The sequence below is a fragment of the Felis catus genome, chromosome C1, assembly GCF_018350175.1.
Source record: "Felis catus isolate Fca126 chromosome C1, F.catus_Fca126_mat1.0, whole genome shotgun sequence".
Classification (NCBI taxonomy): Eukaryota; Metazoa; Chordata; class Mammalia; order Carnivora; family Felidae; genus Felis; species Felis catus.
In genome coordinates, this window is record NC_058375.1 from 193,570,413 (window position 1) to 193,585,185 (window position 14,773).

Below are 14,773 nucleotides of genomic sequence, written 5' to 3' on the forward strand. Positions count from 1 at the left end.
GTTAGCTTTGTAGAAGTATTGGGCTAGCGTTTATTTGTAGTGTGACAGCCTCACAGCGTTGCCGTTGAAAGTGAATGACTTGGCTCTTGTCTTGATCTTTCCAGAGTACAGAATTTTCCGAGACCCCTTCTCCAGACAGCGACTCCGTGAACTCTGTGGAAGGACACTCTGAGCCATCGTGGTTTAAAGACATAAAGTTTGATGACAGTGACACGGAACAGATAGCTGAAGAAGGTGACGATAATTTGACTAGTGAGTTTAAACTTTCTAACATTTTAATTTTTATGACTCATTACTGTGTATGTCTGATAAAATGAATGTTTTGTTTGTTTAGTTGAAAGAATCCTAGTTTAAGTATTTTGGCTCCAACTAAACGTAAACATCTGATAGCAATCCTTGTTCTAGATACAGTATTTTCTTAAGAAACCAACTTGTTAGGCTACTGGCGTTTTCAGATTTTGCCATAGTCTCTAGTTTGCAGCAGCTTAAAAATAACTCTGAGCTAATAATATCGCAGCAGACAACTTTCTCACCTCTTCACTATGATATCAGACTTTCTCTCTGCAGAACCTCCAATATATTTCTCCATTTAAAAAATTCATTTTATATTTAATATGTTCAAATTTTATTAAGGCTACACAGAAGTACGTGAAAATACTGTATCCATTTTGGTATTGCACATTGGGCTTGTATATTAAAAAAACATTTTTCTCCTTTCCTCCAATACCCTGATGAAACCCGTTTTTACTCCCCTCCTCTCCCTATATTTCTTTCCCCTCCCCAACACTAAAAGATTCTGCCAGTCCTAGCAAGCGCACATCAGTCAGCAGTTTCCAGTCCACAGTGGACAGTGACTCAGCCGCGTCCATCAGCCTGAACGTGGAGCTGGACAACGTGAACTTCCATATCAAGAAGCCCTCCAAGTACCCACATGTGCCCCCTCACCCTGCTGACCAAAAAGGTAGGAGGTAGTCACCGTCTGGAATCCAAGCACAGGCTGGAGAGCTGGGCCGTAGGATCTCACGCCAGCCTGTCCTTCTGGCTTCGTCGGTCCCACACGGCGGAGGGGACGTGGTGTGGGTTTTGTTCCACCCTTTCTCATTTTCCCCACACCCCCTCCCCACACTTTTTTTGGTCGGTTCCTTTTATTTCTCGTTTTCTCCCTCAGTACCACCACACCCAATTTAAATAAAGCTTGTAGTCTTTCAAAGGAGCTACATCAGACTGCTCTTCCCTGTAGCATAATGTGCAACTTCCAAGGTGGCATTTCTTGGCATTTATAACATGGACGTTCTGCTCTATTCATTTCTCTCTTTATTTAACGTTTTAAAGCCTATATGCTTGTGCTATTAACCAGTAATGTAGTATTTCACTAAACCTTTTCAGGTGCTTGAACTATATTCGGTGGGGGGCGGGGGGATATTCACACATTCCAAAACATCTTTCTACTAGAATTTAAAATGCTTGTTATGGAAAGAACAGACCGAGGATGCAAATTTATTTCCTGATATCATTGTATTTTTTCCATGGTTTCTAACTGTGAAGAAGCTTCTCACAGATATTTGTTTGCAGGGAAGGATTGTGTTGATCATACTCGCACGTGTACTTCCAGGCCACGTACTAGTTATTATTTCCCTTTGTTAATAAATATCATTCTTGTGTCCACCTCAGAAAAAACGCTTGTTATGTTTATGCCATATTTGTGAAAAAATTTTCTTCTCTGAGTGATACAAAATGAATGCATTATTTTTAGCTGTCTTATTTGAAGCTGTATTCTACTGACTCGCAAACAATAATGGCCATATTCAAAAGACATTTGGTATAAAAGGAAAAATAAGGTAAAGCATTGCTAAAATCCATTAGTGGCAGTACCTAAGAAATGAAATGCTTTTTTAAAATGGATGTTGAGGTTTACTCTTTTGGATATAATTAAAAGCCAAATTTGAGGTGCCTGGGTGGCTCAGTCGGTTAAGCATCTGACTTCAGCTCAGGTCATGATCTCATGGTTTTTGGGTTCGAGCCCTGCATCGGGCTCTGTGCTGACAGCTCAGGGCCTGGAGCCTACTTCAGATTCTGTGTCTCCCTCTCTCGCTGCCCTTCCCCTGCTCGTGCTCTGCCTCTCTCTCTCTCTCTCTCTCTCTCAAAAATAAACAAACATTAAAAAAATTTTTTTAAAGCCAAATTAAATTTTAGCCCTAAAGAGGCATTATGTAAAAGTAAATATGTAAAAGTAAAAAATACGTAAGTAAATAAATAATTATGAGGTTTCATTATGTTGTAGTAACTAAAAAATCATTATTATAAAGATGAAACAATTTGTTCTATGATTTCACCTGAGGTTTGGATTTTAACATTTAGCTCTCTGAAGTTGAATTGTTTCCTCAGATTGGAAATGCTTGTGTAATTCCTTGCTACTTCTTATTTTGAGTGTAAAAATATGGTCAGAAAAGAGAAATTTTTGAACCTAAACATCTATGCTAAAATAATTGGAAACAAACCCCCATTTCTACAACAAATTTCTCATGGTTGTCAATATTTTTTTTTCAAGTTTATTTATTTAGTTAGAGAGAGAGAGAGAGAGCATAAGCAGCTCCGTGCGGTCAGTGCAGAGCCTGACATGGGCTTGAACTCACTAACTGTGAGATCATGACCTAAGCCGATATTAAGAGTTGAGCGCTTAACTGACTGAGCCACCTACGTGCCCCTCAAGGAGTGGTAAAATAGCGTTTAAGAGTTACAGTAATAGGGGGGAAAAAAGGGTAGCAAACCATAAGAGATTCTTAACGATAGAGAACAAACTGAGGGTTGGTGGGGGGAGGTGGGTGGGGGATGGGCTACATGGTGATAGGCATTAAGGAGGACACTTGTTGTGATGAGCGTTCTGTGTTGTATGTGAGTGACGGATGACTAAATTCTACTGAAGCTCATATACGCTATATGTTAACTAACTAGAATTTAAATAAAAACTTGAAACAACAACAAAAAAGTTACATTAATAAAAATGTTTGTCTTATTCAAAAATAGAAGTTTAGAGAGGATGTGGTAAAAGAGGAGACCTGACTGGCATTGAACATGAGTAAGATACAGGTCTTTATGGGAATCATCAAAAATTATAAAAACGGTGGAGAGCATTTGGGCGAGTGTGAAAGGACAGTCCACTAGACACGGACGTTCAGGTGACATGAACGGTAGTCTGGTCCCCTGGAGCACACTGGGTGATGCTTTTGTATTGGAAATGACAGGTGTGGGTCAGAGGTGGCATCTGTTGTGACGGAGGATAGCTCTTCTCTGGACGAGTGTGTTGGCGATGCAGTCTTGTTTTGCTGAAAGTAGAATGTGAAATACATGTTTGACTTGACGTTGATTTCACATCTTGGAAAGTTAAAGAAATTATGAAAACCATGAAGAAAGTGACGGGTCATTATAGATTTCATTATAGCAAAAGGTGGACCGCTGGGCAGTTAGACAATTTGCTTTAGATGCCTGACCTTGTAATGTTGGGAGAAGAATGAAATAAGAAACTTCGATAATGAAATTTGTACAGTATTTTTACAACCTCAAATTGTATCCCTAAGGAGTTTTAAAGGGGAAGCATCTGCAGTTGAAAAAAATCACCATGAATCTTTTGCAACCTCTCTGCTCTCAACCCTTTAAAAAGATGGTCTGCAAAAGTTGTGAGAGATAACCTTTGTATGAGGATGAATCTGAAAGTGGGGGCTAGCACTTAAAAAAAAAAGGGATAGTAGAAGTCTAAATTGCGCTGATGGATGGACTAAATGCCAAGGACATCTCAGAAAAGATTTGGCTTTTAATGTTTATTTTTTATTTTTGAGAGAGAGAGGGGGAGGGACGGGGGGCGGGGCGGGGGGGTGGGGCAGAGGATCCAAAGTGGGCTCCACGCTGACAGCAGAGAGCTGGATGTGGGGCTCACAAACCGTGAGATCATGACCTAAGCTGAAGTTGGATGCTCAACTGACTGAGCCACCCAGGTGCCCCTCAGAAAAGATTTTTAAAATTGTGGTGTAAAGAAAGAAAAAATAATGCCAGTGATACGAGGAAGTTTATATAATATTAATTTAAGCTTCCCCCCTCGCCTCCCTTGAGATAATCTTATCAGGAAAGAACTTACATGGTTAAAAGGAAAGTGAAGTCCAAGATAATGAGAAGATAGGGAATGCCAGGTTTTTAAAAAAAATTTTTAAAGTTTATTTATTTTGAGAGAGCGAGAGCAAGCACAAGCAAGGGAGAGGCAGAGAGTGAGGTAGTCGCGGAGTCCAACATGGGACTCCGTCCCACAGACTGAGAGATCATGGCCTGAGCTGAAATAAAGAGTTGGATGATTAACAGACTGAACCACCTAGGTGCCCCAAGAATGCCTGGTTATTTTAGTCTTTTGTCAGGTTCAGTCAAAATATATACTAGATTATTTAAAGAATTTAGAGCTGTGATCATGGGGGCCAGAGTTCGTTATCTTAAAATTGTGGAGAAAAGGAGAGGGTGGAGAAAAGGAGAAAAGGGTGACTGTGGTGACAGAGGCAATAAACTTTTGAAAAAGTAGGTTCTTGATTTGACATTAGAAGTTGGCAAAATTGGGGGCGCCTGGGTGGCTCAGTCGGTTGAGTGTCCGACTTCGGCTCAGGTCATGAACTTGCGGTCTGTGAGTTCGAGCCCCGTGTCGGGCTCTGTGCTGACAGCTCAGAGCCTGGAGCCTGTTTCAGATTCTGTGTGTCCCTCTCTCTCTGACCCTCCCCCGTTCATGCTCTGTCTCAAAAATAAATAAACGTTAAAAAAATTTTTTTTAAAAAGTTGGCAAAATTGTAGAAAAATTTAATGAAAAGAATCTACTGTTGTATTTAGAAAGGGGAGTGGTGGTGAGTGGGCACCAGTGTTGGTTTACTATAATAAGTCTTTTCAAAACAACCCTATTTCCTTCTTTTATGGTAGTAGGAGATTGGTAGGTCAGGAGACTGTGGTGGATCCTGTTGTCTTTGATGTTAATAAGACATTTAGTGGTCTCAATAACTTTGTGGACAAAGAGGACAGTTTTGCACTTACATACTAAGGAGGTAGTTATAGACAGTAGTCATGTTTACCTGTTAATAGCACAGACTCGAGTCTCTATGAGTCTCTGTACAAAAAACACACATAAAGAGATTAGTGTGTTTGGCAAATGTAGGAACTTAAGGATGTCCCTCTTAATATAACACATGGATTTCTACTTTAATGGTTGTGCCAGATATTGAAAGAGTAACCTGATATCAACAGAAAAGGGATGCTCATAGGTTATGCTGTAGGGCTATCTGTATTCAGTTCTTGCTCAACAAGCTTGTTTTTTTGGTCAGCACTTTTAATGTTTTCCAGATTCACAAATTTTTAAAATAAGGAAAGAATAACTAGCACATTGGATAGCAGAATTGAAATCTAAATATCTTTATTTTCTTAAGCAATCAACTGAGGCTAATAAGATGAAATTTAACACCTTTAAACATAAAATAATGTAATTAGGCTTAAAACATCTATTAATACTCTGGAGAAAGTTGTCCTTTTTTTAAAAAAAATTTTTTTTAATGTTTATTATTTTTGAGAGACCAGAGAGAGAGCGTGAGCAGGGGAGGGGCACAGAGAGAGGGAGACACAGAATCCGAAGCAGGCTCCAGGCTCTGAGCTGTCAGCACAGAGCCCAATGCGGGGCTCAAACTCAAGAACCGTGAGATCATAACCTGAGCTGAAGTCAGATGCTCAACCGACTGAGCCACCCAGGCGCCCCGAAAGTTGTTCTTAATAGTTCGTGTGATGTTGTCTGAGAGAAATTATATTTATTTTGTATATGGTTGAAGGAGAAGCTAGGTTCAGGAGTTAGGAGTAGTGAGCTCTTGCTGCCGGGCACTGGGGGTGCCCAGGTGGTGTTGAATGTCCACCTTTCAGAGTTATTGAGGATCAATGCCTACACTGGATGAAAGGTTAGGTACCTTGGTGACTTCTAAGTTTCCTTTTAATTCTGAATCTGAAAGGAGAAATCTAGATTTGACATTTTAAAAGAACGGTAAAGAATGTAAGGAATCCTTCAGCCTATTCAGTAAGAACAGAATAGAAGAGATTCAGCATCAGAAAGAAGGTAATTATTAAGGTCATTTGCAACCTAGAGAGTCTAAAATTTAAGGACTTTCTAGGTGTTTATGGACTTAATAAATGTTTCTGGCTTTCACAGTTCTCTCCTGTTAGTTTTTAGCATACTAACAAGAATTATCCTTTGTCTGCTTTTCTTGTGAAGTTGAAATACAGTATTGTGTTTCTTCTGCATTGTGGTTAAGATTGACACTGATTCCCAGAAAGTAAATATCGTCAGAGTGAACTGGTAGTAAAGTGAAAGAATAAAACACTCCTCTGCCTCCGGTTTTCATTCCTCTAAAAATACAAATGGGAATGGGTGGTTTTTTAGCTTTCCATTGAAGTTAAAGGTAATATTTATGAACTCTTTTCTTAGGAATCATCCTCTATCTTCCGAGGCTAAGGAAATTTGGATTTCTAAAATTGATTGACATATCTGCACTTAAAAAACAATCTGCTGTTTTTTTTATCTTATGTAAGCAAACCCCTCATTTTCATAAGCTCATAAAACTGAAACAGTGGGATCTTGTTTGATTAATTATTCACTGGTGGTAAAATTTGGAGAGTAGTACAATTAAAATACATTTTATTTTGTGTTGAAGCAGGATTCTGAACGAGTCTTGACAAGTTTGTGAGTACAACCTAGAGAAGTGAAAATCATAGCTTCCATAAGCCTCTAGATCTAACTTCCCATTTACAGGAGAACATAGCAAGTTAAACCGCCCCATGAGGAAGCATTCCGATCAGATCCGGAATATGGGACATTCCACAGGACCTTTGGCCTGGGTTCTTTCAAAATTTAATATCATGACTAAGTAAAAAGGTAGGGAGTTTGCTCTGTTCTAAAAGAGAATGAAGGGAATGCAATGTGTGAATCTTAATGGATCCAGGTTTGAGGCAAAAAATTAAAGCATTTTAGGAACAGATAAATTCAAATGTGCACTAACAACAATATTAAGACATTGTCAATTTTTTTGAGTGTATAAATGGTATTGTGGCTATGAGAAGAATGCCCTTATGTTAAACATTTTTTTAGTGTTTATTTTTGAGAGAGAGAGGGAGAGCGAGCAGGGGAGGGGCAGAGAGAGAGGGAGACAGAATCTGAAGCAGGCTTTGCGCTGTCAGTGCAAAGCCCGATGTGAACCCCTGAATTGTGAGATCATGAGCTGAGCTAAAGTCGGATGCTCAACCAACTGATGCACCCAGGTGCCCCCAAGAATGCTCTTATTTTTAAGAGATGCACGCTGAAGTATTAGTGGTCAAGTGTCATGATGTGGGTAATTTCAAATGGTTGGGGAAAAACATACATATATGTAGAAAGAAATCAGATGTGGTAAGTTAACAGTTGTTGAATCTGGGTGAAGGGTATACAGGATATTCTGTATGTTTGAAAATGATCACTCCTGGGGGGGGTTAGGAAATATATATTACATACGTACATATATATAAAAGTAAATGTATATGAAAAGTAAAGCTTGCAAAGCCAATATATTAGTTGAACAAACAGGTTGGCATTATTCATTCTGTGTGGGAGGTACAGAAATGAAGTATAACATCTATTTTTATTTGTCCACATACTTGATTTATTGTATGAGTTGGCACGCATGAATTTTCTATGTAAAACTTTTTCTCTGCTTTCTTGTTCAAAGGATGATCATATTGGCTTATAAACATAATGACTTCTGAAGCTTGTTTGTTATAAGTGAAATCTATTTAAAAGGCGTAAAATACGTTGTGGTTTAGTTTGCATAGTAGAAAGAACCTAGAAAAGTTACAGGGGAAGTGAAGAATAAGTTTCACTTGTAAGAGAAGTATTTAATATTCTGAAAGTTCTAAAAGCACACAGCATGTATTCAGTTATCTTCTGGCAACTATTTGGCAGTGTTTGGTTAGAATTTTGAAAAACTGAAACTCTAATTCAGAAACTCCTAGAAATCCTGATGAGTTATCTCTATTCCCTGCCAGTGTCACTTGTGTACTAATTTGCTTTATAGCTTGTAGTCTGAAATTAAAAAAAAAAAAAAAACAAACACCTTATATATTTTTTCAGGTGGCTTCTCTACCCAAGAACTACTTTGTGTATAGACAGAGTCATTATCTGTGAAATCATACAGCTGTTCATGAGAAAAATAGTGTAACTTTTTTGGCTTTTCATGCCTAAATTACTGAAGATCTCAATTTTCGTAAACTGGTTCAGCTTTGATAAGGGAAAAGCAATCTGTTAAAAGATTATCTGACTTTACTGCTTCAAGGTTCTTTTGAGTTATTATTCAAGTCTTTCAAGTCTGTTAAGTTTAGTATGAAGTGTGTGGAATAAGTCTAAAGATGCTTTTTAGCCTAACGCTCTCTTGAATTGGCTGGGCAGTGTTGGGTTTAGTATGAGTAATACTTTGTGTGTAGGTGTGTTCTCTGTATAATTACGCTGGCAAGTTACAGTCGTAAGTCTCTGCTTTTCTTCCCACTCTCTCTGCTCTCTCCCTGGTATGCAGAGTATTTGATATCTGACAATGGAGGACAACAACTCTCAATAAGTGACGCCTTCATCAAAGGTAATTTTCTCAAAAGCTGTACACGGGATATTGTGTCTTGTTTGTGAGGATGTGCTTAGGGCCTAGCACACTGATTGGCACAGAGTAGGTACCGCAAATAAATTTGATCGTTTTAATATAATGGGAACACAGTTTTTGATACGTATGGTGACTCTGAGAATGTTGGGAGTGAAGAATATAAACTTGGACTTGGTTTGAGACAGGCTATCTGATCTGAAGGGTAATTGTTTAAAAGCTTTTAAATAGAATTTGCATTTTATTCTTTTAAAGGCATACATAGCTTATGCTTTCCAAATCATGAATATAATATTAAGTATTGACATACATATCATCAAGGATTCTCAAACCTGTCAGAAAGCCTCCAAGGAGATCTCATCCAATTGAGGACGCTGCTTGCCCTGTGGAACTGGGAAGAGAAGTGGGCAGAGGAGATAAAGAACTGATTCTGCTGGTCCATATCTTGGGGACGGAAGGCAGTATGGAAGAGTACAGTCTTCTCTTACACCTTCCCTACTTAGCTTACTGTGGAGTACTGACATGCTTAATTAGTTCATAACCCTCCACAGCCTAGACCTTAGACAGTGGGAGGGCTTCAAATAAAAGAGAAAAGGTGGGGCAGGCTGGTGCACGCGGGGCCATTCGCAGCTGATCTCAAAATTTAGCAGGGTTTCTATATTCACCTCTGAACACCTGGTTCAACCAGAAGTTGATAGGCCCGCTGTTTACATAATTAAAATGTACAGTTTTTGTTCCTTGCATGTGGACATGTTCTTTATAGTGCTGGATCGTTATGTTGGAAGCTGTTTTGTTTGGTTGGTTGGCTTTAAGAAGGGGGAAGGATGAGAGAATTTTTGTAAACGTTTCCCACCTCCATTTATTCAGTCACATTTTTCAGTAGTTATATAGTGAGCATTTTTTTTTTTTGCAAAACTTTTAATGTTACCTATTTGTTGTTTAGATCCACTTTCATTCTTTTTAAAAATTTAAAGATTTTACAAAATTTTACATAGATTGCTACCATGTTTTAATGTTTCTTTGTAGTTCATTTTTGGGTCTGACTTATAAAAATTTGGCTTAAAAAAAGGCCTTTGTTTTTTATATTGAGAAAGAAACACTATTAAGAATTGTCTGGATAAACTTTCTACACTGTCACATGCTGGTTCAGACGTATCAGAGCTGAGCTTTTCTCTTTCAAGTTCAGCACCCACACTATCACATGTTGTTCTGCCAGCATTCAGAGTTGTGCTGAATGTAGTTTTTAGTTTGCGTTATTATAAGGAAAGCTGGCCTCCTTTTTTAATGTCCCCAGCTGAATAAAAGGACTATAAAAAAATCTCATTTGTTTCTCAGAAGCCATATTTAAAATTGTTGGCTTAAGAGTCCTAGTCACTTACGTAAATTTGCTTTCTGGTGTTCTGTCTCTGATTTTGGCTGTTATGAGTTGATGATCTAAGTCAGACTTAATTTTTTTATTTGTGTATTGACACATGTCCTTGCCTTTTTATACCAATAGTTTGAACTGACAGACTTTGAAAAATTTTAAAGGATAACTTGGCACTTTCTAAACCTGTAAGTATATGGTATAAAATGCAACAGTGAAAGACAATTTCTTATTTTATACTTAGAATCCTTATTTAATCGTCGAGTTGAGGAAAAATCCAAAGAGCTGCCTTTCACACCTTTGGGTTGGCATCATAACAACCTGGAGCTGCTGAGGGAGGAGAATGGAGAGAAACAAGCCATGGAGAGGTTGCTGTAAGGCAGTGAGCTTTTTGATTTTAATTTTCCATTTTTATAATGGTCGGTGACTTGGTGGGCATATGCATAGTAGTTTTTCTTCCTCATGAAATCAAAAATACTAAGATTACTTAGGAAATAAAGCCTATTCTGATGAACTTTCTTGTAAGAGTCCTCAACTGTGATTGTCTGTGCCCACTGTAATTTATGGGGTAAAATTTCATTGAATTTAAGGGGTTATCTTAATTGAATATACTCACAGATTTCATTCATGTGCAAGATCATTAAGGCGCAGATAAAATAAGATTGACTCAAACAGATCTTCAAGCCTTAATTCCCATGCTTATTTCTTTGTAGAGTGCTTGTTGATTTTCAGAATTCTTGTCTCTGGCGGTATTAACTCTGCAAACTTCTTTCTTGTGACATTTTTGTAGCTCAGCTAATCATAACCACATGATGGCACTACTCCAACAGTTGCTCCATAATGAGTCATTGTCACCATCTTGGAGGGACATCATTGTATCACTGGTCTGCCAGGTTGTTCAGACAGTCCGACCTGATGTCAAGAACCGGGATGATGACATGGACATCCGTCAGTTTGTCCATATTAAAAAAGTGAGTTCCGCTAATGCTTTTCTAATGCTAGGTGCTGATCAGTGGGCCTGGCAGTAATTTGGCTCTTAATGGTCATCTAAAGGGGGTTCTCGGTGAGGAGGGGAAGGTTTTTCTGCCTGATATGTTTGTTAACAATGAACTCAGTGGTCATGGAAGCCACTCATAGGAAGTGAGAGGTGAATGGAAGGGGTGAGTTGGGCGTGGAGTGAATTGGGAAACCAAGCAAATACGGTTTCTTCCTTTCTTGCTTCCTTTTGCTTGATGTGTCGTCTATGAGAAGACCTCTTCCCACAGATTACTGTCACTGTTCTGAGGAAAAGCAGTGGGTAATTGCTTTATTTAGCTGGTAATGGAGTCCTGTATGTATTTTTTGCCTATGACGTTTGACTTAGTAATGGTTTTACTTGCCAGTTTGTTCGGTCAGATTAGTATTTTAGAGCACCAGCTAATACTGTAGAGAGTGGGAAATGGGTAAATAGACAGTCGTGCTAGATGCCATTAATTATTGGTTGAAAGGAAGAGCTATATTCTGGAACTTCTGTTCTGATTTGATTACATAATAGTTAAAATTAAAAATGGAACTAAATAATAACATCCAAACGACTGGATTCTAAGGATATATTATTGAGTTTTGTTTTATTTCATTAGATTCCAGGTGGAAAGAAGTTTGATTCTGTGGTTGTCAATGGATTTGTTTGTACCAAAAATATTGCACATAAAAAGGTAATGTGATCTTTTCTGACAGTGAAGGTCAGCAAACTATGATTGTGTACCAAGCCAACAAGTTGGGGTACTAACTTCTAATCATAGAAGAGAAGGAGAATGGATATCAAGGAGTAGTTTAGCAGTGTCTGCTATAGGGGTGAAATCTTGGAGGTTCAGGAAAGGTCTCCCAGAGCTGATGATGATTAGGATTTGGGTAATAGGAACTCATCGGACAAAAGAAGGTAGGGGAAGGGTGGGTCAGGCTTCCAGACCAACAGAATGATAGGATACTGGTATCATTTCTCCCTTGACCCTGCCACATCTTAGGGAGACATGGTTTCTCTAATAGTCTGGAGTCCTTCCAGAGGCCTAGAATTTTAAAACTTTGCTGTTTTAGGGCTGAGCTGCAGAATTATCACTGATATTCTGTTATCTTTCTTACCTTCCATCTCTGCCTTCAGGCCTGAGGCCTCTTTCTAGCACTAACACAAAGAAATGGGGTGAAATAACCTGGTGTGTTAAAGAATCTCTGAGATCCTAAGGTGCAAGATGAGAAAGGAGATGAGGTTGGAGGAAGCAGGCAAGGGCTTTGTATCCCAGTAGGGGCCTTGAACTTTATTCTGAAGGCCACTGATTCTCAAAGTGCATAGTACATTAGGGTCACCTGTGGACATAGTTAAATATGTAGAGTCCTAAGCCCAACCCCTAGAAATTCTCATTCAGTATAAGGGAGTTGGTGGGGTGGGGAGATGGGGTTGCTTTTAAAGTAGGTGTTCCAGATGTTTCCAGTGTCATTTGTTGCTCCTCACATTTTGAGAAGCCATCAGTCTAGCAGTGCTCTCAAACTTGCTGTGCTTCTGAATCACTATGGGAGCTTACTGCAAATAGAGATAACCTGACCCCCCACCTCTGGGAATACTGATTTGGTTACTATGAGAGCTTAGGCAGATTTCTAGCCTGAACGACTAGGTGGGTGAACTGCAGTCCTATCTTCACTCTTTTCTAAGCAGAGACTAATTCATTTTTGGTAAAGGCATTAGGCTCCTGAAAATTATTAGTGACCATAGATAAATAAAAGTACGCTTGGATTTGAACTATTGTCAGTATTTCTACATAGAATCTAATTAAACCAGGCACATTACCCATCAAAGTAGTAATTTAAGCCAAATGAAATGATCTGTGTTGAATTAAAAGGTAAGTATGTTGAGATTATCTCCAGAATTGAAAGTTATATGTGGGTGTGGTAGAAACATAGGCATGAATGACTGTCTTGCTCCACTGACCATATTTAGAGGTAGTCTTTAATTTGTAATTGGTAAAAAATCCCTAAATGTAGTTCCCCAACTGGTGAGTCACTGTTTCAAGATCATTTGCCAGTTTGGAGTCTGCAAGCACGGTCAGTCTGAAACCTCCATTGCGGGACCCAGGCTCTTCTGCCTGTGGTTTTAGTTACATGGATAGGGTGTATTGTTGGAATCTGTGCTTCTGGATATGCTTTACGGTTTTCCTTTTTAAACTTTTTACCCACTTTGGCTTGCCAGTTTATACTTTCTTGGAATCTATTCAGGGGGCATTTTCATTGTTTTCTCCCTCCTCTGTCCTTGAATTTTAGAAAGGTTAAGTTAGGCTTTCAAAGTTGCTGATTTCTATGAGTTTATAAAGTATCCTGTCTTTAAGCTCCTCTCCTCCATACCCAGGGCTTGGTATCTTTTCTTGCAATATTAAAAAAACAAAAACCTTTTAAGAGAGTATAGAGCCAAGTTTTTAGGAAGTCTGCATTGCTCTGAGCTCATTATTTGTTTTGAAAAAATATTTAAGAGAATACCACAAAAGAACTAAATGAGAGTATTTCATTACAGATATAAGGGAATAATCTATTTAGGAGGAATTATAAACAGTGTGAGTTTAGTGATTAAAGGAGGTCTGTAACATAATAGACTTTAAAATCTTTTAACAAACTTCATCTTTTGTAGATGAATTCTTGTATTAAAAATCCCAAAATTCTTCTGTTGAAATGTTCCATCGAGTATCTCTACAGAGAAGAAACTAAATTTACCTGCATTGATCCTATTGTGCTTCAGGTAAGAACTTCTTACTGAAACAGTGATCTGGAGGGATGTTTGTGTACTGTAGTGCCTGCAAACACTTAGAACTCTTTCCAGCTGCTTAAATTGGAGGGGCAAAGAAACCTGATTGCATTTGTTTCATTAAAAACATTTTTTATAGGGGCGCCTGGGTGGCTCAGCTGGTTAACCATCTGACTCTTGATTCCGGCTCAGGTCATGATCTCATGGTAATGGGATCAAACCTCTTGTATGGCTCCACACTGACAGCGCGGAGCCTGCTTGCGATTCTCTCTCTCTGCTCCTCCCCCGCCTATGCTCCCTCCCCTCCCACCCAATACATAAATAAACTTAAAAAAATTTTTTTTTAATTTATTAAATCATTATAAAAGACATTTTTATGTATTACTTTGGAAGCTTACCAAAACCTCTGTCACTTCTCATTTTTATTTATATTTATTATTTTTTAAATGTTTATTTATTTTGAGAGAGTGCATGCACTTGCAAGCGGGGGATGGGTCAGAGAGAGAAAGAGAGAGAGAGGAGAGAGAGAGAATCTTAAGCAGGCTCTGTGCTGACAGCACAGAGCCCGACACTGGGCATGATCTCACATGCTCACATGTGAGCATGAGATCATGACCTGCGCCGAAATCAAGAGTCAGATGCTTAACCAACTGAGACACTGAGGCACCCCTGTCATTCCTTATTTTTAGAGTTTCAAAGTGTTAAGGGGAACCTAGAACTTTTTGGGAATATACGGAAGAAAAAGTGAAAATCTGAATTCTGGCCTCTGTGCGCACTTGGGTTGTTGATTTACTTCAAGTATTTTTCTAACTTACCAGATTTCCCAGTGGCAATACCTGGCTTTTCATATAGTCTGTTGTACTAAAACACTTGTTTCTGGAACACCAGTTACCTTGTACACAGCTGGTAAAGGGGAGCAGCATCAGATGGAAGTTGTGTTGGTTTCTATGTGATTTTTCTTAGCTAAGGGGA

The 14,773-nt window shown here is 38.7% G+C and overlaps 1 protein-coding gene across 12 annotated transcripts in view; it reads left to right on the top strand.

Annotated features, from left to right (window-relative positions):
• PIKFYVE (phosphoinositide kinase, FYVE-type zinc finger containing) overlaps nucleotides 1-14,773 on the top strand; it is an 87,835-nt gene that overhangs the window by 30,922 nt on the left and 42,140 nt on the right. For 8 of the 12 annotated variants that reach the window (XM_019838563.3, XM_019838561.2, XM_045034403.1 and 5 more), the window contains 7 exons: nucleotides 105-252; nucleotides 794-961; nucleotides 8,598-8,657; nucleotides 10,283-10,412; nucleotides 10,829-11,009; nucleotides 11,658-11,732; nucleotides 13,688-13,795. In XM_019838563.3, coding sequence (XP_019694122.2) covers nucleotides 105-252; nucleotides 794-961; nucleotides 8,598-8,657; nucleotides 10,283-10,412; nucleotides 10,829-11,009; nucleotides 11,658-11,732; nucleotides 13,688-13,795 — 870 coding nt within the window. Of the gene's footprint in view, nucleotides 1-104; nucleotides 253-793; nucleotides 973-8,597; nucleotides 8,658-10,282; nucleotides 10,413-10,828; nucleotides 11,010-11,657; nucleotides 11,733-13,687; nucleotides 13,796-14,773 lie in introns of those variants that run through there. The other 4 variants (XM_045034401.1, XM_045034404.1, XM_045034405.1 and 1 more) reach the window with 4 other exon arrangements.